General features: G+C 33.8%; 2 protein-coding genes across 4 annotated transcripts; one reads left to right on the top strand and one right to left on the bottom strand.

Moving 5' to 3' along the window:
• Positions 1 to 630: 630 nt before the first annotated feature.
• Positions 631 to 20,540, bottom strand: Uvrag (UV-resistance associated gene). Of its 2 annotated transcripts, none has more exons than XM_076131558.1 (10): positions 20,273 to 20,540; positions 17,891 to 18,038; positions 9,955 to 11,087; positions 9,454 to 9,622; positions 8,672 to 8,844; positions 7,622 to 7,842; positions 6,965 to 7,129; positions 5,939 to 6,065; positions 5,460 to 5,549; positions 631 to 4,804 (listed from the first exon to the last, which is right to left on the bottom strand). In XM_076131558.1, the coding sequence occupies exons 1-10, from the start codon at positions 20,345 to 20,347 to the stop codon at positions 4,280 to 4,282; spliced, it is 2,826 nt and encodes a 941-aa protein (XP_075987673.1). In that variant the 5' UTR covers positions 20,348 to 20,540; the 3' UTR covers positions 631 to 4,279. The 2 variants fall into 2 exon arrangements, with proteins under 2 accessions (XP_075987673.1, XP_075987672.1); XM_076131557.1 differs by having other exon boundaries at positions 9,448 to 9,622.
• A 597-nt stretch (positions 20,541 to 21,137) lies between these two features.
• Positions 21,138 to 27,331, top strand: LOC142984174 (uncharacterized). 2 transcript variants are annotated; one of them, XM_076131599.1, is made up of 12 exons: positions 21,139 to 21,296; positions 21,784 to 21,894; positions 22,194 to 22,329; positions 24,559 to 24,747; positions 24,911 to 24,948; positions 25,398 to 25,526; positions 25,720 to 25,773; positions 25,846 to 25,987; positions 26,204 to 26,253; positions 26,329 to 26,439; positions 26,775 to 26,855; positions 27,198 to 27,331. In XM_076131599.1, the coding sequence occupies exons 1-12, from the start codon at positions 21,228 to 21,230 to the stop codon at positions 27,312 to 27,314; spliced, it is 1,227 nt and encodes a 408-aa protein (XP_075987714.1). In that variant the 5' UTR covers positions 21,139 to 21,227; the 3' UTR covers positions 27,315 to 27,331. The 2 variants fall into 2 exon arrangements, with proteins under 2 accessions (XP_075987715.1, XP_075987714.1); XM_076131600.1 differs by lacking the exon at positions 21,784 to 21,894 and having other exon boundaries at positions 21,138 to 21,296.
• The last annotated feature ends 51 nt before the right edge of the window (positions 27,332 to 27,382 follow it).

Raw genomic sequence — 27,382 nt, forward strand, 5'->3', positions numbered from 1 at the left:
GTTTCTTTGCACATGCTATGCCACGTGAAACAGTAGACATGACAAATGGTCTAAACAAATCTCTACATTCAGAACTGGTTTAAAAATGTGTAGTGTAAGAAAACACGTGGCTTTGGGATAAAAAAATGTCTACAATATGTTTAGGGTTTGATTTGAACCACCTTGTATTTCTTACAATCAACTCGATTTTGAGATCACTTTTTTAAGGTTTCGGGTCTGTTCCGAAGTTTTTATGTGTCATCTTCCCCCGAACCTATAATTAGGTATTTAGCTTCCTGCTGTTCTATCATTTATAACATTTCAACGCCTCTCTCGCATAACTTATGCGAAGTATTTGACATGCTATGGTAAAAATGATCGGTCATTGAATAAGAACCATTCAACTGATCGACAGATCATTTTAACTGTAGTAATAATTTACTTTTTATACTTTTTATTATAGCGTAAACCGTTCATTGATTCATCATATTAGTCAATATTAGAAAGATTTGAGTAATTTCTGCAATTTATTTCTTGGCGCGCTATATAAACCAGTTCTAATACAATATAGATGTTTACAAGTAACCTATCTCTATCTGGAGATAGAATATAGAAACCAGATTTATGATAATTTCAAATAAAACAACAAGATAGAGAATTGAAATAAATATTTAATAATAACAACAGCCGATAATGCAAGACGCAATACAAGTAGAATATCCGATACATATTTACAATTTACATAATATTTTTACATTTATCGATATTTAGGCACAATGCGATGTACCGACATACCATTATTAGGTCACACTTCACTTCAATGTAACCAGCTTTTATAAACATTTTATTATTTACCTTTTTAAATAGTACCATATTTATTACATTCATACTACAAGAAAATCTTCGTTTTCATGGATTAACCACCAGTGCCTATACAAAAAATCATCAGATTTCAAGTGAAGTAACCGTAAAAGGGAATATCTACCAATATTGTAAAATTTTTGGATATTGTCAAATTGTATATTATACTAAAAAAATACTTAAATATACGAAAGGATCTAACAGAAAACAAAACAATTTTCATTTCATTTATTGATTTTCGGAATATCGTAAAATATACCATGCATTTTTTTGGATGCTAACAGCGTAACTAAATATAAAAAATATACATTAATTTATGTGTGTATTAGAAATAATTATCACATGCTCCAACGGTGAAGGAAAACATCGTGAGGAAACCTTGCATGCCTAAAAATTTGTTTAATACATTTATTGAGGGCATGCAAAGTCACCAACCCGCACTTGGCCAGCGTGGTGGACTTAAGGCCTAACCCCTCCCTCATTACGGGAGGAGACCCTTGCCCAGCAGTGGGACAGTAATGGGTTAAATTTATTTATTAATTTAACGGTAGTTGCTGAAAATTTTTGACAGGTACAAGTGGTGTCATATGGTACTATTCAATCAGTAACCTATAAAGCCCAAATAAAGAGACATTATTAATATTTTTTGACAGTTTACTTTCTGTATCATAATACAGGGCCTCCTCATACCAATCGTAGAAAACCAACTAATATTCTAGTGTTTATAATAGTTACTAAATCTAGATTTAATCACAGAGGGATATAACATTATAAATTCAAGCTCAAAATGTTTTGAATGAAAAGGGTATAGGTATACGTACTTTTATTTACCTTGGCAACACTCGTTCGTAGTTGGCAACAAGACTATGAATTGTCAATTAAAAATAACACATTTAGATTTTGTTTGCAGTTGTATTTTTAAATACAATTTTTCATACAGTGATAAAACTCTTAGATTAAGTCGGATCATCAAAAAATGCAATTTACAATCAGACCTGATTAAGAAGCACCTGTATTTCGAATAATAACGACCCACTTATCAATCAAGGAAAAAATAACGATCAAAAGTTATTGTTTGTAGTTTTTTTTAATGACATTTCGGCGATAGAACAAGATGATTTGTAATGTATTGCCAAGATAAATGATTATAGATTAGGATATATTGGTCGGGGTATAATAGGACCAAGAAATATGAACAAAGCCAGTTGGGTGAATAGAAAAAGGTTATGATAAACAGTGCCGGATTTAGATATAAATTAATGAGATATATTGTGATATATGATCGAGTAAACAAGTCTCATCGAAATTGGAGTCACACTTAAACGAGTATTGTGATGAAAATACTTGTGAAACACTATTAATAAAAAGTTACGTTTTATAACCTTTAGTGCAATATACCAACGAGTATATTAATCAAATAATTAAATCTAAAATGATATAAAGAAGTTTAAAGAGTGACTCTAAATCCGGCACTGACACTGATGTCGATTTTGTTATACACTTTAAGACTGTCCCATTAAACTTTGCTGTAATAATCTTAGGCACTGTTTTGCGCAAGCGACAAATGACAACTTGCGTCCTTTGGTACTTTCAATAACGCGACAATTTAGACGTAATTCATCACGTCGCATCGTGTTGCATTCGTCGTTCACGTAAGCCAACGAGTCAGGTTAATTTCACTGTGGTATATGAACGATGTCTATAAAAACCATTTTTGATAGATTATGATTATCACAGCAAATAAGTTAAGTTGATAACCGGCCTAAAACAGCCGAATGTTGAAATATTCTCCAACTTTAAGTAACTCTGATGTATCATGCTGTCTTGATTACTTTAACGTGTATCGTAGCGACAGACATACTTTTGAGTATCACTTTAAATTGAATGATATTTTAGCTTTCGGCTGAAAGTGTGACAACAATATCAACTATATGACTGTATAGAATGAGCATAGTAATAACAATACAAGTCTTAACAACTACTTATGAATTTAAATAGTTCATAAATCTATTGTATCACTATAATTATAAAAACTTCACTCAATAATTTATTCGTTTAATATTATTGCATCGGTCCTATTCACCATTATATTATTGTATGATACGAAATAAGCTCAATGCAAACTGGCGAATGTCAAAAGTTTCTCAACTTTCATCTGATTGTTATGAATCATAGACTTTTTAGATGCGTATACATATGTGCACGTGAATGGCCGTACAGGAGAGTATACGATTACGATGTCATGCTTATAAAATCTGCCGATTTTTCGGCAGTTAACATCTTTTATCGACAGTTAGTTAATCGAACCACATAAATAAAGTTGAATCATGATTTCTCAAATAAAGTTGGCTAGTGATATAAACTAATCTTACAGCCATTATCGAGCTTCGAAATTATCCCTTAAATAAAGTAATTTAGCGATTTTAAAACTGACAAGTAACAATTAAAGCTATGATCGTAAACTTTGCCGTTTGCCATTTTACATTGAGCTCACAGTAGTCAAAAGATTGGACCTCTTCTCATAAGTATACCTTCAGGTGGAGTAACCAATCCTTTGAAAACTTGATTGTATCATCTAGGTCCAAACTCTAATATAATAATTTATGAGGTTTTCAGTAAATAATTTCCATTAATTTAGAACGATCACATACAAAATGTGTCTTATTTTACATCTAACCGTTTGTTGATATTAAAAATATAACTTCGTGATTTATTGTCAATCGACTGCATGAAAGACGAAGAGGCAGTTTCACAGCTTATGGGTAAGTGTCGGATAAGCTATCCAATAGATAAATTGACAGCAAATGTATTAAAACAACTGTCAAATTATCACGAGATAAGCTAACGGAAACATACTCATAAGTGGTGTAAAGAAGGCGAAATCTATTAAATTGTCTAAAAAATGTTAGACATATTGTCATTATAGGCAGTTTTCTGGTTTACGGGTAGCTTCCTTTTTTTCTTCTAGGCACTCATTATTGTAACAAAATAATTACATTGTTTCATACGTACCATGAGGTGTTCAATGACCGTTGTTTTCTTGCGAGAAAGAGACAGAACTAAACTCTTTATAACTGAATCTCTTTTCGTTACTAAGAGCGTTTACACACTAGACATTATTTTTTTCCATTACTCTTGCCCAGCAGTAGGACACTGCTAGGCAAGAGTCTCCTCCCGCAAAGCGGAGGTAATAGGCGTATTTACCTCTAATATTCGTATACTGCTATGATTCTGGTAATACCTGTCACGGTATTAAGTCTGCTAATATACTTTTCTAGCGAAATATCCATTAAAAATACGCCCAATATGAAAACACTGTAAAACAACGATCATTTGAATATGTAGTACGGTATTTCAATCAACAATGTAAAGTATTACATTGTTTAAACTGTATTCATCACAAAATCTTCAATATCAACAAACGGCGAAACAAAAACGGCTATTGTTCTCCTTCTTCTTTCGGACTGACACTTTGTCCCGTGTCCAAAATGGCTTCAGCACTTGGTATGACTATGACGTCAGTGACCGAAACACCCACAGCTTCAATGTCATTGACCCCACTCTCGCATTCCTCACTTACTTTCCTCTCCATATATTTAGCTATATTAATCTCTTCATCCCTATCTAAATCTATATCTATATGCTTAGCAATATCTACGCATTCCGATATTTCCGATGAGCAAAAATCGCTGATTTCCGAACATATTTTTTTTACATTCTCACCTATTTCGTCCTGGTTGTTAGTCGATAGTCTAACCAGTTGTTGGTCTATGGTCGTGTCGTCGCCTAGAGTGAAGACTACTTTGGCTTCTTCGTCGTTTAGTCTATGTATCTCAGAGTCTGAGTTGTGAGACTTGAGGCTGTGAGGCAAGTCTGATGAGTCGGCTTGAGTCAACTTCATGTTGTATATATTTGATTCGCTGCCCATTATTGATGTTGTTGAATCTTCTAGTGCGGGTAGTTCCTGAGAAAGTGTTTTTATTAGTACTATAGAAGTTATAGGTGACTTGTACTACTAACTTTGCTATCACTATTAATACAGACATAAAAAAATTTTCAATAGTCTAAGGAAACATGGAAAATGGAGACTAAATACATATAAATAAATACATGGCTTAATCATCACAAAAAATAATTCGTGTATGAACCTAACTAATATACATTTCTTTCATATGCATGTATTAATAAGAATATCTAAGTCCTAACTACCAAATAAAAGAAAGAATAAACTCACATTAATCTTAAAAATGATAGCCAATACAAAAAAACAACTATTTTAGTTCCCATGTAAATTAACAGAATATCGTAAAAAAAATTAAACGTCAAAAAGAATGCAACTAAATTTATCAAACTTTAAGTAATAATGAATAGATTGTATCGACAATATTTTTTTTTGTTTTATTCATATTCATATTTCATACACACATACAAACGTACACGATAATGAACGTACATCGAGGTGTAAGCATCTCAGCGTATACAAATTAACTTGTCTTAATAAATGTTTTATACTCATTCGGTGCCTTTACACACACGCTCTTTTCCTTTGTTGTTACACGCGCGAAAGAGCGTCTGTTTAAAGGCACCTATTATAATAAAAGTAATGTATATATTGTTACCTGATCATCATGGTAGCTGCCGACGCTTCTAGAATGTCTATGTCGTTTGTGGTTCATCGCTGACTGCATCGACTGACCGTCCACCGAGTCCTGTGGACAAATAATCAAATATAAACATTTAGCATTTAATAAAATCAATTTACACCACAGGCAGGAAGAACCTGATAATATGTTATGAGCAATAGGTTGGTAGAAATGTAAGAATTATAAATCAAAACTCATTTACAAATTTTTGGCTAATTCAAACTTTAAACCACACCAAACATTTAAATTTAAGCCCACTTAAAATGCCCAGCCCATTTACACATTAAAGTATACTATACAGTAATAGTATATAAAGAAAATTTTATGTCAAACATTTCCCACAAATCTAAGTAGAGACCTTTGGCTGCAGTTATGAATTAGAAATGTTTCTTTCATTGTGTTAGTTTCTGCTTTTATAATAAAGTACATTTTCTTCTTCAACCTTCCATACATACCTTAAACCGATTAAACTGTCGATATTTACACCGTTCAGATGCAACGAGACTTCGCAAAGATTGCGTGCGAGGACACTGGCTGTCGACCAGCCATCGGTAAGTGCCATACAACTTTGTAGTGTCCGACCTATAGAATAAGGACGAGTTTAGTTTGACAACACAATAGCGAGTAGCTTAGTCACATTGTAATTGAACATGCAATTTCTAAAAGGGCATAAGTACTGTCTTTGTAATGTAAGATATGCCGTTTTCGAATTGCACATTCAATTAAGAAGACTATGGATTTTTATGACGATAGGACATAATACAGAAAGCTTGTAACAGTAAGATTGAGGGAGCTTAAGCAAAACGCACAGGTAAGTATCCGTATTCTTTTTATTTATTATGAAAACCCAGTAATCCTAAACCTAAACCAAACCTTGCTTGTAAAAGAAACGTTAACTCAAGAACCTCTATAGTCTGTTTAAATATAGCTGAGGAATATTTCTGCTTTGACGAATTTTCGCATACAATGTATATGTAAATCTTAATATTATTCGTCCAATATCTGCTATTGAGAACAATCGTTAAAGTTGACTATTACGATAGTTTAATGTTATTTACACCACTTTACTATAGTTTTCTCAATTCCATATCGAGCAACACCACTTTTTATTGGTTACTAGCTGACCCGCGCAACTTCGCTTGCGTCACATAAGAGAGAATGGGTCAACTTTTTCCCTGTTTTTGTAACATTTTTTACTGGTACTCTGCTCCTACTGATCGTAGCGTGATGATATATAGCCTATAACCTTCCTCGATAAATGGGCTATCTAACAATGAAAGAATTTTTCAAATCGGATCAGTAGTTTCTGACATTAGCGCGTTCAAACAAACAAACAAACAAACAATCAAACAAACAAACAAACTCTTCAGCTTTATAATAGTTAGTATAGATATAATTTTTCGCTATTTTCCCAACCTTTTCCCTTCACCGTACACAAAACCCACAAGTACTAACCACCCTGTATTTTACAAAACACTTACATATTAGCCGGCGCAGTGAGTAACCTCTGTAAGTTGGAGAGTGTCGGTCGTATGTCCGACAACGGTAGTCCACGACCGACGATCAGTTGCGCTATACATTTGTTTAGTAGGAATAAAGCGTAGCGGAACAGTGTGATGTCGCCGCCTCGAGGAAATAGTGGGATGCTGAAAGAAAATAATTGCTTAAAGATGATTGTTTTGGAAAGTAATTATTTTGATACGAGAATGAAATGAAATTATTAGCTTCGAAATTTAAGACCATTTTTCTATTATAGATTTGAATTATTCCAAACAAAAAAGTCAAATTGTCTTAAGGTTAGCTTACTGTGTTAGATTTTCAATTATGTAAGCTACCTTCTAGCTCTAAAAACATAAATTTTTAATGGAATTTAACAGCTGCTGTATTTAGTAAAAATGATAGTGCAATAAATGACTGTACTTTACATAACTTCTCTGACGGTAGGTATTCTTCTTACTTCACGGTATGTGAAGTAAGAAACAGCTTTCCTAAGATAAGATGATTCCTAACATGAGCATGTGGTATTCAAACAAAAAAGTAGTTTCCAAGACCGACCGATATTTTCTTCAACGAATTACAACTAAGTACATAATAGGATAAAAGACAGATTTCTATTTTAGAACAAAGTTACAACTTACTTAGGATCAGGTAAATCCGGTGTAACATCAGTGATCTTGCTAGCGGACCCCAGCAACGTTATCTTATATCTTAACGGCTGATTCAACAGCACAGCACAGAGGCACGTCGCCTGAGCCACGAAGCCGGCTGCCACGGAGTCACTGACTGCGTTCGTGCGAGGATTATCGTCTCCGCACACTGGAAGCGGCACTCCACATATCGTCCATGTCGTTGGGTCTTTCTGGAAGGTGAACAAAGTGTATTAGTTTAAAATTGTACTGACACCGAGATATCTATACTAATACTAGCTGACCCGGCAAACGTTGTTTTTGCATAAAAATTAAATAAAAAAACATTGTCCAGCGGACAAAATTGTGAATCTAAACCATTCTCAGATCCCCTTGAACACACACAAAAAAATTCATCAAAATCGGTCCAGTCGTTTAAGAGAAGTTCAGTGACATACACACTTACAGAAGAATTATATATATAAAGATTATAAAATTGCACAGTTTGTTTGTTTGAACGCGCTAATCTCAGGAACTACTGGTGCGAATAGATTTTTTTTTATTGTTGGATGGCCTGTTTATTGAGGAAGGCTATATAACATTTCTCTACAAACATTAGGAGCGGAGTAGTCACGAAAAATGTTTAAAGAGGAAAATTATGATCCATTCTCGCTTATGTGACGCAATATCAAATATCAAATATAATATAAGACGATTAGACAGAGACAATGTAATGGTGTCCTAGCTTACAATTTTATGATTTGTGACAAAATAACTATTGAAGTTTTGTATAATTTTGTAAATATACAGAACTAAACTATTATCCTGTATTACTTAAACTGTGCGTTAAACAGTTTATATCGGTATGTAAATACTACTTCTTTCTCCATAAGCATGGTGAATAGTTACTCTATTCATATTTAAAATAAGAGCCCGACTATGTAAAGGCAAGGGCGTCGTTTCGTCTCATGAAAATATTTATCTTGCAAAAACATTCTAATTTAACAACTGTCGAGTAAACGTATACGCACATACACGAACACGTGCACGTACGTTACTTACCTGTTCAATATAAAATATTTGGTGCAACTGTGTGAGTAGATCGCAGCGCTGTGCACAGAGCGCGTGGTGTGACGTCGCAGCTAGTTCCCTAGCAGCCACCATACGTAGTCGCGTCTCTTTCACGTCTTCACTGCGACGGGATAACGAGTGGTAGTTCTGCATTAATTCTGAACCTGGAGAAAGGAATAATCGTCTACAGTTATGCTGCAGCTATATCTTACAATAATAATGTTTGCTTATGCCTTTAGCCAATCAGTATTCGTAATGTAGTTTGCACTAGTTTAAAGAAATAAATGAAAATTGTCTAGGTTGGTCAAGACCATTGAAACTGATGGACTTGGTAGAATTTAAAAAACTTAAAAACAAGCCTGTCAATACAATTGTTAATTCAATGCAAAATTTAAAATGTTTTAGAAGGAAGCATACAATTGTAAACTAACTAATTATTATCCATTTCCATTAGTCTAAGTCAATAAATTACTTCAACTCAATTCCTTCACCAGAAGTGTAATAACCATATAACCATGCTACCAAATTACCCAACCGTCATCATCATCTTTTCCAAAACTTGACAATTCATTCACCCTAATACTAGCAATACAGTAAACCCCTTACACCATGCTGCTCAAAATTATGCATGCTAGTTAAAAGCTGTCACGAGATCTTTTTGCCATAATTTTAAACTCTTTTTCCTATATTGTCTTAAGCTTCCATCACCATGCTTTACCAGTTTACCAAGCCCATACCCGTAACACCCAAAACTAAAATGTCCTTACACTCACCGACATCCTGATTCTCTTCAAACAATTTAGCATGCCTCTCTTTCAATCTTCTAATACTGGCTAATTTGGCGTCCCTTTCATCAGACAATATGATTCGCTTGAAGCGAAGTATTTCCAGCTGCTTTGTTAGTCTCACGTGCTCTGATCTTTGGAAAGGGGATGGTTTTGCCTGTAAAATAAAAGATAAACATATTATCATAAAGATAGGAATTAAATGTAGACTTTAAGAGCCAGTTATGTGGATCGCGGATGGTCTTATCGCGTATCTTATAGATAAGGTAATAGGTAAATATCTCTGTCACTTTGTTAACTTAACCGAGACTTATCCAGAAGTCGTGATACCTGGCTGTAACGATGCTAAAGAACTAAACCAATATTTTCTGCGAATGGAACAGACTGTTTAGTTATAAAGTTAAGATCATTGATTTACAATGTAGCTATCTAAAATTCTGTTTTTACATTTTGTTTACGAAGATAAAAAAATATAATTAAAGAACTCACCTTAAAAGATAAGAGATCATTCAACTTGGAGAACGTCAGTCTCGAGCCGTTGGACACAATAGGTCTGTCCTCCTTAATCCTTCCATTCTTGGCACTCAGATCACTTTGCGACGACGACTTATCCTTACTTAAACTATCATCTTCGGGCGAAAACAGATTCCTTTGAGATCTACTCTTAAATTTCATTCTAATGTCAGACAAGTCTTCGTGTTGCGGCCAATCATCGTTCGTTAACGCAGACTTATTGTATATTCTCTCCTTTATCTCCTGAACTGCTTCTTGTCTTTTCTTAATCGAGTATTGTAACAAATGTAGTTTCTGCAACTTAGTCGCGTTGTAACTCGGCCTTATTTCCGACTTCAAGAAATTTAAAGCCATGTACCTATATTTAGGAACGCCATCGGCTTCGTTCCTCAAGTCGTAACTCTCTGCCGTTTCACTTAGATCTATTTTATTAGACAAATCTTCTTGTGATGTATGTTGGGAGAAATTATCACAGTTAACACCACTCGTAAACTCTTTTACATCTAAATTTTCTGGCGAATATTCGTATATGTGATTCGGATCGCCTTTTGCATTATCTGAATTTTCTTCCCTTCGTCTGTAGCAGTCCCCTCTTTGACTCTGACCAATATTCAGACTAGCAGACGTTCTTAACGTAGGAAAATTTTGCTGGAAACCTCTTTCCACCGGGCTGTGACTTTTCGAATACTCTTTATCAGACTTTCTCGAGTATTTACTAGGCGATATAGACCTGGATTCTTTAACTAACTTATGATTCAAAATGTGTTTAGCTTCTAAAGTGATTTTAGATAAATTGGTCCTTCCAGAAGAATCAGAAGAAAGGGAGCCGTGTTCTATTTCATTTTCTGGGGGAATGACATCTAGTTTGAGACTTTTGTATGAACAGAAGTATCCTCCATGCATTTGGAACACCAGAGTATTGCTTTTAAAACAGTCTGAGGTGAAATTCGACGCGAGATTTGCTCCAATATATCTCAGACCACTGAAATAAACCCCCCACGTTTGGATAACAGTGTCTTGTTGTATTTTAGCCGTATCGTCATTCGATTGTAGTATATGACACCATATTCGTATGACGACGTTCGCTGACGACACTCGGTGAGTCGTTTCTGTAAAGAGTATGATTCAGTGGTGACGTCATTGAATTTACCGACAGCTGCAGTTTGATAACGATTGTAAACAGTATTTGTTATCAATAATAAGAAGTATTGACAATTTTAGTTACGTAGGGAATTACATGAATAATCAGTATTTTGTCTTTCGATTTATATCTAAAGGAAGTTCTGATAAAATTGCAATTTTGATAGTAAACTATGTACATAATATACATATAAAATGAAAACAAAAATTTCGGAATAACATTTCGACGGAATTTAGTAAATGATAATAGGACTGAAATGAACTGATAATAAGGCAATACGTGAGTAGAATAATAATAAATTAAACATTATAACACAAAGAGACAATTCATTTTATTTTTAATCTATTTAATTATAAATACACACCGGTTTTTCCTGCAGTAAAACAGTAGGTCTATCTATTTATAACACTAACGGACGTCCTTAGAATGTTCCTGTTTCAAAATACAAAACCCCAGACCTCAGAACTAAACCTCCAAGGCAGCTATACTTGTTTTCTATCATAACCACTTTTATATCTCCTGTGTAAATCCCGATTCCTAAGGGAACTCCGGGATAAAAGCCTATGTGTTATTCTGGGTCTTCAGCTACCTACATACTAGATTTCATCGTAATAGATTCAGAAGTATTTACGTGAAGGAGTACCAAACATTCATACATGTTTATCATTGTCTTTCTCATTTAAAACATTAGTAGGATTAACGCGATAATGCTTTTTGACTTTTTGGCGCTAGAGGGCCATAACGATGTATTGCGATCCAAGACACTAACCTGAAACGCCGAAACGTACATAATAATATTACCTATAAAATCATATATTTAGTATATAGTATTACAGTTTATCGTAAATACAAAGTTGCACTATAAAAGCCCGTGTAGTCTTTATCATATTGCCGTTATACCCGTATAGTTTTCTACCAAACAGTTTGATTAGATTAGGGTACGGTGTAAATTACTCACTCCGATAACACCTATCAATAACTTTCTCTCTTTCACCTAATGAATGAAAGGTTTGCGTCATACTTAAATGTGATATGAACTCGGTCTGAACCGACGACCTTCGTAGCGCAGTGGGTAAGGTGCTCGCCACGCCATTGCCTACGTGTAGGTAGGCAGTCTGTGGGTTCGATTCCCCCACGGCATAAGTATTTAAGTGATCTACAAATAGTAATTTTCTATTTGAAAGCACTTTGTTGCCGTCATGTCCCGCATACTTATACGAATATCTTCGCGATACATTGTAAATGTCCCCGCGACGCAAGAGCAACTGTTTTATGGCATTTCTTTAAGTTTTAAAGTTTCTCCTGGCTACCAATAATATTGGTAAGGAAATCAGTCCGGTCTTTAAAAATATTTATTGACCATAAAGTTACTTATTTCGATACGAAAAAAAGAAAGTTCGTACCTAAAGTACTTATAAAAATGCAATTTTGAATTTGGCAACCCCGCGTAAATTATACGATACGAAGAGAATGAATGGACGCATTCCTCCACTAATTAACGACGGCCTTCAATTACCCTTCATTGATAAGCCGAGGCTTGAAATACATTCTCTCGTTATAATTGTATTACACGGTTTCACTCGAGTACAGTTGTTCAAGCGATACCGATTGCAAAAATATAAATACCTACTTAGGTACTGCTAGGGTTAATTCAGACTATAGGTTCAAGTCTTAAAACATTCGTATCAGTATTTAGAACCCATTTCTTTTACACAATCAAGGCGTTCGTAAAAAGGGGTAGTCATGGTTCATTTAAAATGTTTGGTGAAACCTCAAGTATTGAAAATTTCAAGTCCAATAACCCTTTTTTGAACAAATTCGATGGGGCTTCGTTACAGCCTGTGTTTAGTATTCAATTAAATAAAGCACTTCGCTCTTAAAAGTGACTAATTATGGCAAACTTAAATCTATTCTACTTCATAGTGAGACAAAACTTTAATCGGAATTTGATCATTATGTTTGTATTCGGTATTCATACAGTAGAAATTCATGCCATTTTTTTACATTACCCAATCAACATTATCCCGAAAAAACGCAAATAAAATTCCAATTTTAATCTATACTAATATTATAAAGCTGAAGAGTTTGTTTGATTGTTTGTTTGTTTGTTTGTTTGAACGCGCTAATCTCAGGTACTACTGACCCGATTTGAAAAATTCTTTCACTATTAGATAGCCCATTTATCGAGGAAGGCTATAGGTTATATATCATCACGCTGCGGTCATTAGGAGCGGAGTAGTAACGAAAAATGTTACAAAAACGGGGAAAATTATACCATTCTCTCTTACGTGACGCAAGCGAAGTTGAGCGGGTCAGCTAGTCAACAATATATTGACACGATTCCCTTTCACGAATTAAGGTCGTGCCGCGTTAAATACGAATAATTACGTAAAACGGTCAGTGTGTTCGCGATAAGGATTGACACACATTCACACATACGATACATAATAGATAATCTGTGAGTCATTTTGTATTGATGACACTGATTGAACAGATCTGTATGTTACTATTTTAGATCGTTCGTTCGTTCGTTCGTCGTATGGTTAGTGGTCAACCTAGTGTCAAAGTTGTTCAAGCCGCCCGAGAGGCCTTTGACGTGGCTTAACGACTGTTATCTTAGTGACAACAGCCGGGACCGACTTTTTACGTGCCCTCCGAAGCACGGAGACGCCCAACTCAAATACCACTATGCGGTGATCCATCTATGGAATGACCGCGCCAGGGGTTGCTTAACCCACAGATTGTTTACCGACCGGTGAGCGCAAATGGCTATGGTCGCCTCCAAATTTTAGATCATCGACTGTGAAATCTTCATGAAAAATTAATAGTGGTTGCCTAGAGCTCGCAATTTATCTGTCACTAGCTGACCCGCTAGTGACAGATAAATTTGTAACATTTTTCACTGGTACTCTATTCCTATTGATCGTAGCGTGATGATATATAGCCTATAGCCTTCCTCGATAAATGGTCTATTCAACACAAAAAATATTTTTAAATTCGAACCAGAAGTTCCTGAGATAAGCGCGTTCAAACAAACAAACAAACTCTTCAGCTTTATAATATTGGTATAGATTTTTCATTTTTCTTCATGGGGATTGTAGAAAGGTAAAATAATATTAAGAAATAGTGAAAGAACAGTCTACCTAGGTACTGGTAGATTATTTTATTGACTAAGCATACCCTCAAGAACTGTACTAAAGGACTCTCAGGCATGCAAGGTTGTATCACGATATCTTCCTTTTCCATAGGAACAAGTGATTTCTAATACACACGTAACTTCGAAAAGTCATTGGTATTTAGTTCATTTCCTGTTTCGATTACAATCAGAAAAATAAAATAAATGATAATGTTATCATTCAAATTAGTGTTATTTTCATATATCTAAATAAATAAATCTGATAGTATGTATATCTTTATATAATTCTTCTGTAAGTGTGTAGGTATGACACTGAACTTCTCTTAAACGACTGGACCGATTTTGATGAAAATTTTGTGCGTGTTCAAGAGGAACTGAGAATGGTTTAGATTCACAATTTTGTCCGCTGGACAATGTTTTTTTAATTAATTTTTAATTTATTAGACAGGACAACGTCTGTCGGGTCCGCTAGTTAATGTATGTAAGTCTATGATGTAATCATTGACGATATGTCGCGAACAATAAATGTTATGAATAGTTACGCCTCATAATCAAGTAATAATCTAAGCAGAAACGGACATAAGTCATAATAATATTAACCGGTGAAGCACGTTTTAGTCCAAAGTGCGTTTGCTCTTGTCACTTGGAGACAAGACTATGATTACACTAGAGACCGCCCGCGACTTCGACCGCGTGGAAACCCTTCCTGTGTAAATCCCGAGGCACTCCGAGATAAAAAGTAGCCTTAGGTTATTCTGGGTATTCAGCTACCTACATGCCAAATTACATCGTAATCGCTTCAGTAGTATTTGCGTGAAAGAGTAACAAATAATATCCATACATTGTCATACATACTCACAAACTTTCGCATTTATAATATTAGTGGGATTTCAAACTACCTGGCTTCTGCTTGCGAATTGGTTCGAACTATTTCGTAGGATAAAGAGTATCCCACGTTTTTATTTGGGTTATCTATCTATCTCATATTATTATACAATCTGTATGCCAAATCTTATCAAAATCCATTCACCAGTGCGTGAAATTTCTTTCACACTTTGAAGTAGAAACATCTATACTTATAATAAATCTGTAGAGAGGTCAATTCTGTACATTGAATATATTTAAAAAAAAACCAATGGGGGATGTTTAGTAACGGATACTGATACCGAATCTGCAATTTATAATTTTCTTTTCTGTCTGTCTGTCTGTCTGTCCTCCGTCTGTATGTGTCGCTATCACGTAAAAACTACCGGATAGAACGCACTGAAATTTGCTATATGCATAGAATAAGTAGTGGAGCAGTCTCTAGGATACTTTTTATCGCATAATTTTTCATAGATTTTTAGAAAATTGAAAAAAATACGTAGAAATCTTTCGAACCTGCGTTTCCCTAGAGATACCATAGATGGCATTGCTAATCCATTTCACAACATTCGCAATATAGTTCGAGGCGCCTGCCGTATCGATACCTGTTGTTCGCACCAACCAATAGATGGCGTTATTGTCCGCAACAAAGCATGTTTTTCCTAATTAATTTATTTTGATTGCTTTATTGTAAAAAAAATACCTTTGAAACAGGCTATACATTTATAAGATTTTCAAACATAAATGTTGTATGATTTATTACACATAAATGTTGACTGGTTTACGTGGGTCCGGTGCGGTCGAGATATCCTAGGTGGCAAACCGAATAATTTCGTTTGTTGTCGTTGTTCGCCGCTACTAACAGATGGCGTTGTAATTCGTAACATATAACCAAATTAATTGGTTGCATTAAGGAAATAAATTGGATAGCTATGCAACAGACTATAGGTAAGTTTTAAAAAATAAACAACGGATGATATATAAAAAATAATTACGGGTTACGCGGTTCCGGACGTATCATCGCAAGTACCTATACATTATTAAGCATAAAATGTGTTTAGGCATCATTAGTTCAGAAAAATACCTCAGATATAAAATTCAAGGGCGTACAAAACTCATACCGGAAGGTCGACCAACAATGTTTCAATTTAGATACGAATCATTTAAAACTGAGTACGAACTCAGTGACCATACATGGTTTGAACACAAAAGATATACCTACTCTTTGAGTATGGTAATACAGTGATGTTGTGAAATATGCGTCAAATTTATACTTTCACGGATAATTTTCCTGTATCAGCGCCTTCTACACTCCAGCAGAGTCCGGCAGTCTTGCCCCCACCCCAATTCCAAATTTCCATATTGCATAGTACTCATCATCGCTCTAATTTCCCCTCTAAATTTCCTATTGAATTTTTAAGAAGAGCCAAGGTCAGGCAAGCGGTCCTAAAAATGCCTAGCCAAATCTATGGCAACCCTAATCAATGTAGGATAATATGTATTTTGGAATTAAAATCTAAGTAGTTCTATGTTTTGCTTTTTATTTTCAGGAGAACGACCCAGTAACCCAAGTGTTATCACGTTCCAAATAATTCCATTTTAAATACTTAATTCTAAAACTAGGTCAATGGCCTTACATTAAAAAAAATTGTAACGTTATTCACAAAAAAACATACTTAGTACAAAAAGGATATCTTTTTGTACTAAGTATGTTTTTTTTATCTGATTAACATTTAGGATATTTATAATATTTAAAAAAAAATCGCATCGCCTTTTTGGAATAAACGTATAATTTTATCTGACATATTAATAGCGTTCGTGGTCGAAGTAGTTACATATCAAGGATGAACTTTTGTTTTGTCATGAGAGAGTAAGTTCAAATCCTAACGAGTGACATTTCATTTTTGTACAATTTATTAATTTTTTTAAATTTTGTGTTAATTTTTTTAGGTGATTTAATTCAATATTATAATTTTTTTGACATATTTTTTTATTTAAATAACATTTTTATCACAATATTGAGTGAGCGAATATTTTTGTTGTCATAAATTCCGCAGTCTTTTGAAAGTATAAGTAGGTACCTACTTGGTTATTCAATATTTTAAATCTTAATGAATAAGTAGTGGAGCAACTTATAGGAAACTTTTTATCTCATAAAGATTCTTAGTTTTCTAGAAAATTGCAAATATGTAGTAAAAATCGTTCACAGGTAACATAAAAATATAAGCGAAAATTTTAGCTTATATTACAAGCGACGCTGTGGCGTATTGGTTTATAGATTCGATTTTAATTTTTAATCCTTTTGGTGAGGGATCGAACCTCATCGGAGACAGTACTTTTTGTGACTGTTTTACGTTTCAAAGTACTTTTTAAACATTTTCTATGGATTTTGTTTAGATTTTTGTGGAAATTGATATAAATTTTATTTTATAGTGCATTATTTTATTTGGCATCTAACCTTGAAAGTATCTAGGTCTAAGTGAGCTGCAACTAATGCAACAGCACGACATTCACGCGAGCGGAGCCGCACGGGTCAGCTAGTGGTGAAATAAAGCAAAATATCCCCATTTTTTTTATACCATCGCGCTTGTTATTCGAATCTTCTATTGTAAAATGTAACAGCTAATATAATTTAAAAACCCAATAGCATAAGCCAACTCAAATCGAACCCGAGACTGTGTGATCTACAAATGCTTACACTACTTGCTTAGACCAAAAATGCAGTTAAGAAAAGTAATACACAGAATTTTTTACGCAAAAATTACCTTTACCTGAATCAATCTCCTTCCATTTAGGATGTGGGGAGCATATCCTCTCGCTCGTGTAGAAAGGTGCCGACATAGTAGTATGGTGCAGTGTTAAGTAGAAACTACAGGGTAATGTGCACCATTCCGGAGGCCTGATGTTGTAGCCAACAATCTGGAAAACATTTAAATAATAAAATAAGTACATTCTGTTCATACAAGTCATAGTACCAGGGACTGGGTTAAGTGATTTCACCTCATTTGAACAATAAAATTGTAATGTGTAAATAAGTTCCAGTCAGTTGATTAGTCATCTTTTTACCAGGAAGCAATTCTTAGCCCATATTAAGTTTTCTAGCCTAGTAACCAGACTTTAACAAATCTAAGCTCCTACTGATAAAAATACACTGCATTAAAAACTATTGTTACATTTTAAGAGGAAACTTTTAAATCTTTCTGACCTAACTCTCTGAATTTGTGTAGTACCTCGATGCAATAAGTACCTATTGAAGCTTATTTATATAAACTAAAACTACCGCACTTGAAATTAATTAGCAAGCATTGAGTCATTAATAACATTAATGAGACTAATAATTATTCTGCACATAGAAACATAGTGATGAATGCAATATAAGATATAATTTCAAGTACCATTCAGTTATCAGGTGTTAAAGATAACAGTAAGAGGAATTACTTTCTTATCAGTTACAATAATATAACACTTAATAATCTTAGTTATTATTTAATAATTGACCTTTACAGTAAGTGACTGAGGACAGAGATATATGTTTTTTTTAGCTTATGGAAAAGACACGGGTTCAGTACCTATTTAGTAATTTTTTTTAAACCATTTACAGTAAATAAAAATGTTTTCATTTAAGGACTATGGCCTAGTTACCAAACAGTATCCTGTTACTGCCATTACAAAATTTTGAATTGAATACTTCAGTCGAACAACATTTTATAGCTAAGCATTTTAATAACAATACCTATTGATGTATATATTCTTTCATATATGGGACTAAATATAATTAAATAAAATGAGGATGTTTTGAAAATGCCTTCATTTAGGTATTGACCTAAATGAAGGCATTTTCACAACATATCTTTCTTTGATACAATTATCAAATCGAAAATAATATAAAAAAAACAATATGTAGGAACTTGAACAGTGAAACCTCACTGAAAATAAATTCTGTCATACAAATAAGTAACATAATGACCTACCTACCTATTTCTTTACAGATTTTTATCTTTTACCGTTCAGTTATATCTTATCTAGATAATCTTGTATTTCATCACAACCTACTGATGTTGTCAATGAATATCTTAAAAGTAATTCTACACTTAACATACCTAGTAAAGTAAATATCAGCACAGCTATTATTAGACTATGATATATAGTAGAATAATTACTTCTATATAAAATAAGAGTGTTCAAGTAACTTTCTGTACTAATAGCAAGTGGTTTGAGGAAAAACATTTTTTAATTTCTCCCTATTGGTAAATATGCATTGGCTGAACTGTAAAACTTCTGTATGTACCTAAACAAGATAAATAGAGTCTTTCATCATGAGGTACCTATTACAATTTTTTGTTGGCCAATGCAGCTAGCAATGAATATTACTACAGATATTTTCTTTATTTGATAATACATTTTTGACTATTAATAGAGCAATTTACTAAATAAATAGTTAATGTAAGTATATTATGAGCAAATTAGTTAACTGGGGTAAATAGAGACACTTTTTTTTTTGTACCCTTGCCTGCCTCCAATTTCATCACAGAGGATTAGGAGATTGGATATGATGAGGATATTGAGTATCATTATGGAGGATGTACCTTGTTGCAGTTATAAAGAATACTGTTCTCATGATCCATATTGAATGACAGTTTTTCTATTAAATGTGACTGTGACTTTGACAGAAATATCACCAGAAACGTCCACTATTAACATATTTACACTAACTATCACTAAATACTGTGAATCATCATAAAAACTACCTACAAAATCACTAAGTAACTTGTACTTCTAAGATGAGTGCAAAATTATTACAAACATTGATTGTAGCAAATGCATACAGGATCTGCACCTCATTACTTTGTCTTTATTTGTACTTATCGCACATCAGATACATACTAATGAATATTTAAATAAAAACGTTAATGCAAACAGGAAAATCTAATTAAAATTAAATAGGAACTAGGAATAATAAACAAGCTGCTTTAGGCCCACATTTTTTTTTTCGACAATCATTTGGAGGTTCTATTGAATAAAAAAAAGTGTAAAATCATAAATATCAGGACAAATGGACTATGATATCACAGACAACAATAGCGTAGGTGTTTGTTAGTAAACTGCCTACAATACTACGTAACCTTTTAGAACTGTATTTTTCCATGAATTACCTGTATCAAGCTCCGTAATCTTAACTGTTGAGTGGCGAGAGGGGTCCACTCTCTACATCTCGGCCTCCCAAACATTATAACACAATTTTTACGCGATAAAAAACAACAAAGGTATTCAAATACCTCACTTCACACAACACAAAAAAACAATTTGAATATAGAATTTCACATTTAAATACACAATATGGTAGTTATTGTAACGGAATAATTTATTTAGTTACTGCATAAGATAAATAAATAAAATGCATTGTTCAGCTGACTACTTGAAGTGAAGAATGTCAAATTAAAATTACAGTTGTCACTTTGGGATAAAAATAACCACCCATTTTTTTCAAATGTCTTATTAAAAATTTGTTACTGTTTTAGTTTATTCAAAAAAAATGTTTATATACTGTGATTCTATATAATTTTAACATTATTCTTTATGTTTCGTACATTAATGTAATAAATTAAAATTCAAGGTACGATTTTATTATCTGGCAACATTAGTGGACATAAATACTGCGTTCACATTGAAGTAAAAGAAAAGACACATTCATAGGTATAAGCCCATTTTATTATAAAAAAAATCGTACAACAATCTTAATATACTTTATTATAGGACTCTATGTCACACAATAAATCTATTTTGTCTGTTCAACATTATATTGTTGCTAACTCGTATTTTTTCATCTTACTATTAGGTTGTTGTAATTACAAACTTTCTTTTTTTTAACCAATCCTGTAACCTACCTACTTAATTACTAAAGGTTGGATAAATGTTCATAAAACACGATTCATGTATCATAGTATTTTACATATACATATAATTCTACAGAACAATATCTGAGTAAAAAATAATTAAAAAGCATTAAATATGATTTCCAATTACATTTTCAATCAAGATTAAACATTAGACTTTCATGTAATTGCTTTTGTAACTCTTTTCAGTAGACCAGGCATTTAGAATAACGTCATGAAATGTTTCGTATTTTTTTGTACAATTTGTGTCATAACACTTTATGCTAACGGACACTTAGTAGTGGTAAGGATCTATTTTTGGTCTAAAAATGTATTTTATGGTTTTTGGTTTTATTTACTTTCTATATGATTCTTCGTGGCATTAAATGGTTATAATTGAAAAAATCACGGCTATTAAAATTAAAAAATCAGAAATATTTATTTGTATAAAACAGGCACATTGTCAGGTGTTACCTACATGTTTATGATTGATCGCTAAATTATGACCTTGCTGAGGTGTGCACATTTTCTTTCTCTCGTCAAAACAGCCCTGTCCAATTTTCAGAAAAATAGTCATTTGATGCTTCAACTCATATAATTCTTATATTTGAATAAAAAATTATATTAGATTTTCTTAAAATCTTTTTTTGTTTCTATCTTTTGTTCCTTCATAAATCTGGGTAGCACCTTACCTACCTTCTAGATAGAGTATAGTACTGTATATAGGCATCGCATACTCATGCTTATTTACAAATCAGAATTAAAGTAACGTTCGTTCTATAATTCGTCAGCTTAAAGAACCCGTGCTTGAAGAGATCACTCATGAAATTGAACAAATAGACCCAGACGAAGCACAGAAAGAAGTAAATGTTGATAGTGGTATCGATATAATAGAGAACGACGTAAATATTTTTTATTTCATTTGATATTTTTATGACAGCTACTGTTTTTCTTGGGGTGTTCTTCTTTCATTGCTCTTTTCACTTCTCGCTAAATAATTTATGTGGTTATCAAGTAATATTATTTAAAAAATCTACGAGTATGCAGGTTTCTTAAACTTACCTACTTAGAATAATAGTTGTTTTTAGTCTAAAGTCGTTTATTTATAATATACTTACCTATTAGCGTGCTCTTGCTATTTTTTAACGTTACTTTGTTTGTTGCTCGGCTATAGCATTCTAAAATTGTGTTTTTTGCTTAGTTAGATGATCAAGAAGGTGGAGACGTCGATGGTCCTGGTGGAGAGACCAACGACAATGATGACCCGCAAGAAGAGGGCGGAGGAGAGGATGGACAAGATGATGATGATGGAGATAAGGACTCTAAAGAAAAACCAGGTCTAGTAATACAAATATCGGTATAGAAATACATCGATGTATCGAAACATGTTATAAATAAGTCATTGTAGTATAAATAACTAGCTGACTCGCACAACTTCGCTTGCGTCACATAAGAGAGAATGGGTCAAAATGTTCCCCGTTTTTGTAAAAAAAATTAACTGTTGCTCTGCTCCTATTGGTCATAGAGTGATGATATGTAGCTTATAGCCTTCCTTGATAAATGGGCTATCTCACAACAAACTCTTCAGCTTTATAATATTAGTATAGATGATGTCATTGTATCGAAACATCGATGTATAAAATGATAGTTATGAGGTCAGAAAACAGCATTTTGAAGCATTACATGGTCCTGTTGGCTGACTTTCAGGTTAATCAGATTACAGACCATTAATATTATTTTTCTAAAAAGACAACTCCCGCACTCGATTATTTATGCCTCGCACAAATAATATCATTGTTCCGTGTGGGAATCGAACTTATGACTTCCCGATGCAATGGTAGCGACGTGGCGACCTTACCCACTGCGCCACGACGGCAGTTATACAGGGTGTCCCAAAACTCAACGATAATCCGAGACAGGATGAAAGGCCAAGTCATACCGGTTCTAGGAAAAATAAAAAAAAAAATCTATATCACTTGGTTCAGCAATAATAGACACTTTTCAAAAAAGTTGAAATTCCACACCCTTGGTCGCATTTTCAAGTCCTGTGATCACCAATGTCACAATTTCGCTGTGTTTTTTTCAACTTCGTGATCTTCATTAAATATGCTATAAATCATAAAACAAATTAATGCACAAAACATTGTTAATTTAATAAAAGAAGTTAAGTTTTAGTGAGTCATGGTTCACAAAAATATCGTTAGTTAACTTTGACGCTTCATATTGAAAAAAAAAAGTACTACACTACCCTTGGCAAGTTATTTCAAAAGTTGGCGCATTTAATCAAGATTTCAAAATGGTGCAACACTTGCCACTTTTCTTGCCATTAAAAATGTTATTTTTATTTAAACGACGAGTGTCCCCGAAAATGGATCGGACGGAGTGGTACAATTGTATGGCCTCCTCGTTCCCCCGATCTAAATCCAGTAGATATTTTTTACTGGGAATGCATAAAAGAAAAAGTCTATTCGAAATCAATACAAAATCTATCAGAACTTCGCCAGAAAATTGACACAGCGTCAGAAGAAATAAATGCAAGGAATTTTGCTTAACTGGTAAAAAGATCTTTTGTACGCCGTTGCAGAGCCTGTATTCGTGCCAGAGGAAAGCAATTATTTTTAGTAAAGAGGTAATTGAGTCAGTGCATAACCAATATTTAATGTAATAAACATAATAGGTACAAAAAATTTAAAAAAAAAATGAACGAACCATCGTTCTTATTTAATTATTCTCCTTAAACTAATGTAATTCCGAATTGTTTTCCTCTGGCACGAATACAGGCTCTGCAACGCCTTACAAAAGACCTTTGCACCAGTCAAGCAAAATTCCTTGCATTTATTTCTTCTGACGCTGTGTCAATTTTCTGGCGAAGTTCTGATAGATTTTGTATTGATTTCGAATAGACTTTTTCTTTTATGCATTCCCAGTAAAAAATATCTACTGGATTTAGATCGGGGGAACGAGGAGGCCATACAATTGTACCACTCCGTCCAATCCATTTTCGGGGACACTCGTCGTTCAAATAAAAATATCATTTTTAATGGCAAGAAAAGTGGCAAGTGTTGCACCATTTTGAAATCTTGATTAAATGCGCCAACTTTTGAAATAACTTGCCAAGGGTAGTGTAGTACTTTTTTTTTCAATATGAAGCGTCAAAGTTAACTAACGATATTTTTGTGAACCATGACTCACTATAACTTAACTTTTTTTATTAAATTAACAATGTTTTGTGCATTAATTTGTTTTACGATTAATAGCATATTTAATGAAGATCACGAAATTGAAAAAAACACAGCGAAATTGTGACATTGGTGATCACAGGACTTGAAAATGCGACCAAGGGTGTGGAATTTCAACTTTTTTGAAAAGTGTATATTATTGCTGAACCAAGTGATATAGATTTTTTTTTTATTTTTCCTAGAACCGGTATGACTTGGCCTTTCATCCTGTCTCGGATTATCGTTGAGTTTTGGGACACCCTGTATAATGATAAAACATTGTTTACACAACCATTGTCGCATCGATGTTTTTCTGGTAAAATATTTATGCTTCTTTTGCATTTTTAGGTCAAGACACGGAGGAAGATTCTGGAGGTGATGGATCTAAAGAAAAGCCAGGTGATGGCGGTGGATCAGGTGACAAAGAAGATGACGACGATGATGACGATGATGATGATGATGATGATGATGGAGATGATGAAGATGGAGATGATGAGGACGATGACTCAGGCACTGGTGGAAGTGGATCTGGGGAATGTAAGTAGTAAAAGTATTATTATGTAGATACCTTTGTTCGTAGTATCTAAGTAGGTATTAGGGCTTGCAAGAAAAAAAATCTAGTTTAAGTGTTATATTTTAGTGAACTTAATTGAAATGTGCTATTCAAGAGCTTACTAATTTATATTAATCTATTTTTTAGCTGGATCAGACAACGATTTTATACAACAAGAGTTAGAGGTTGGTATGCATTCTGCTTAGGTACTAAGTACTTAAGTACTTATATGGGAACCCACTAGGGTTATTGCGGATGCCGATTTTAGGAAAACCGCGGGTCCCGAAGCGAATTTTTTATTCCAAAAATCCGCGGATGTAAATGTCTGAATGAATGCGGATATTTCGCGTTTGCGAATGCAGATGCGTATATCCGCAACACTCCAGGTACCCACATACTATTAGGTACGCACTTAGCTATATTTTATTAGTTTTAAAATCTGACAAATCTCCATACGTTTGGATATTTTTAATTATTTTATTCGGGATATTTCTACACTATTTGCTTAAGTAGGTACAAGCGTGGGGACGTTAGATTTTGTTCCATACACATGAAAACCTGCATTGTCTACAGATGGCAGTAGGTTCTAAAGTACTTATTATTGAGTAACTAATATTGAAAATGATAATTGCAGAGATTTCAAGATGAAAAAAAAGTAGCACTTTACAATCCTGAAATAATAGGCACAAACCCACGCCTTTTACAACCCGACATGTACCCTGACTTGGGCAGAAGATTCTTACCTGGATTCTTTTTCAGAAAAGTAAGTGAGATTGTTACTCATCCTAACTGAAATACCTACTTCTTATAGGCCAACTCAGTTAAAAGTTTTGTTTACTTTCTTACAACAGAAGTCATTTTTGACAACATGAATTGCAAATTGCAAGTAGGACCAATAATAATTTATTGTAGGTCCTATAGATAGGTTCCTAATCTTTATGGAATTCTTCTTTTAGGCAGATCAAAACAGCAATGGCAAAGTAGGAGAAGAAAACACGAAAACAGCAAAGGTAAGGCTTTCCAAAAAAGTACTTTACAATATGCCTGACTGACTTTATCTAATAGCTTGGATTTGCCACCAGGGTGATGTTGTGGAGATTCATCAAGTCGAGGGAAAAGTTGCAGATCTATTAAATTTCAAAGACTTTTGGAACGGAAAATCGAATGATGTAGGAGGGAAAAAAACAAGATCATCAAAGAAGGCCAATAATGATATTTTGGCAAGTAGTAAGAGAAAAAAACCTTATAACTTGTATTCTATAGTTCAGTTACGAGTATTCTGTTCGTAGATATTCATGCACGCATTTTGTGTGTTTTTTTGAGTCTCGAAAACTGTGGAACTCCCTACGTCGTATCGTTTTAAAATCTGTATTTTTTACTATAAGTGCCCATGCCTATTCAATTTGCTTAGACTGATTTCATTACTTTTATAACAGGAAGCCCTCAATGTAGTTGCTGTGCCAAAAGATCGTGAAATTGTACCCATAAAGGTAAGTAGAGATCAGATCGCTATTTTCCTTTCAATAACCCTTGCATACCTACTCATGATATTGCTTAATTTTCAGGCACCACCAGAACTAGTGATGTTAGTTGCGAAGGAATCAGCTTTGCTAGAAGCTGCTAAACCTACGAATCCTGCGGATGAAGTAATCCGGAAAGATATATTACGGACTGGGGTATGCATTGAACACATTCTAGAATGAGTTTCTTCCAAAGATAGGTAAGGCATAGATACCCGCAGAGATTTTCTGGCAACAGGATTAGCCGAGTTAAAAGGTGCTATGTCCTCAAGCAATCGTATTAACAGTTTATCACGCCACACACTGTTTCAATGCCTCGACCTTTGGTAGAATTTCAGCTTAAGGCCCCTCTTTATTAACAAAATTTTTATAATGTTCTGTGTGAAATTCGACCATTTTTAAAAACCTACCTGCTAACTATCCTACCTAATTTATGTATTATCTCTCAATGAATATCATCAGCTTTGATAAAGGAAATCTTTACCTTCAAGGATTACTGGAATGGAGTATGGAAAGAAGAAGCGAATCCAAAACTAGCTTTGAGGACGGCAGCCGATGATCCTGATGTTTTGGTAAGTTTATTTTCCGGTACCTACCTACCTACCTACCAAAGTAGACGTTTGAATTTATGCCTGACTTACGCGGAGTTGTAACGAGATATATTTTCCGAGACTTGTGCCGTGACGTAGGAGTATCTCACGCCTCTGCTAATGTGGAAGATTGTTAGGTTGTAACAAAATGTATTTGTGTAAATAGTATTTGCAGATATACCTAATTACTAATTAGGTAGGCAGTAAAAACGTTAAATTTTTCTAGGGTGGTTGTACCTACTTTTGGACTGGCGATAGTCTATGTCTTATGTGGTACTAATAAGAATCACTTTCCTTATGTACATATTCTGATTTTATTTTCAGCGCGCAATAAAAGTGGAAATAAGGCCCGGCACCGAGTTCTACGACGTTGTGGCGAAATTAACTAAAATATCTCCAAGATTACTTTACGTTATGAATGAAGAAGAAAGTAAAAAATAAAATATGTTTTAATAGAGCTTTTTTCTCTTTTTATTTTTTTGTAATTTCCTTATTCAAAAAGGTAAGGG

The sequence above is a fragment of the Anticarsia gemmatalis genome, chromosome 26, assembly GCF_050436995.1.
Source record: "Anticarsia gemmatalis isolate Benzon Research Colony breed Stoneville strain chromosome 26, ilAntGemm2 primary, whole genome shotgun sequence".
NCBI classification, from domain to species: Eukaryota; Metazoa; Arthropoda; class Insecta; order Lepidoptera; family Erebidae; genus Anticarsia; species Anticarsia gemmatalis.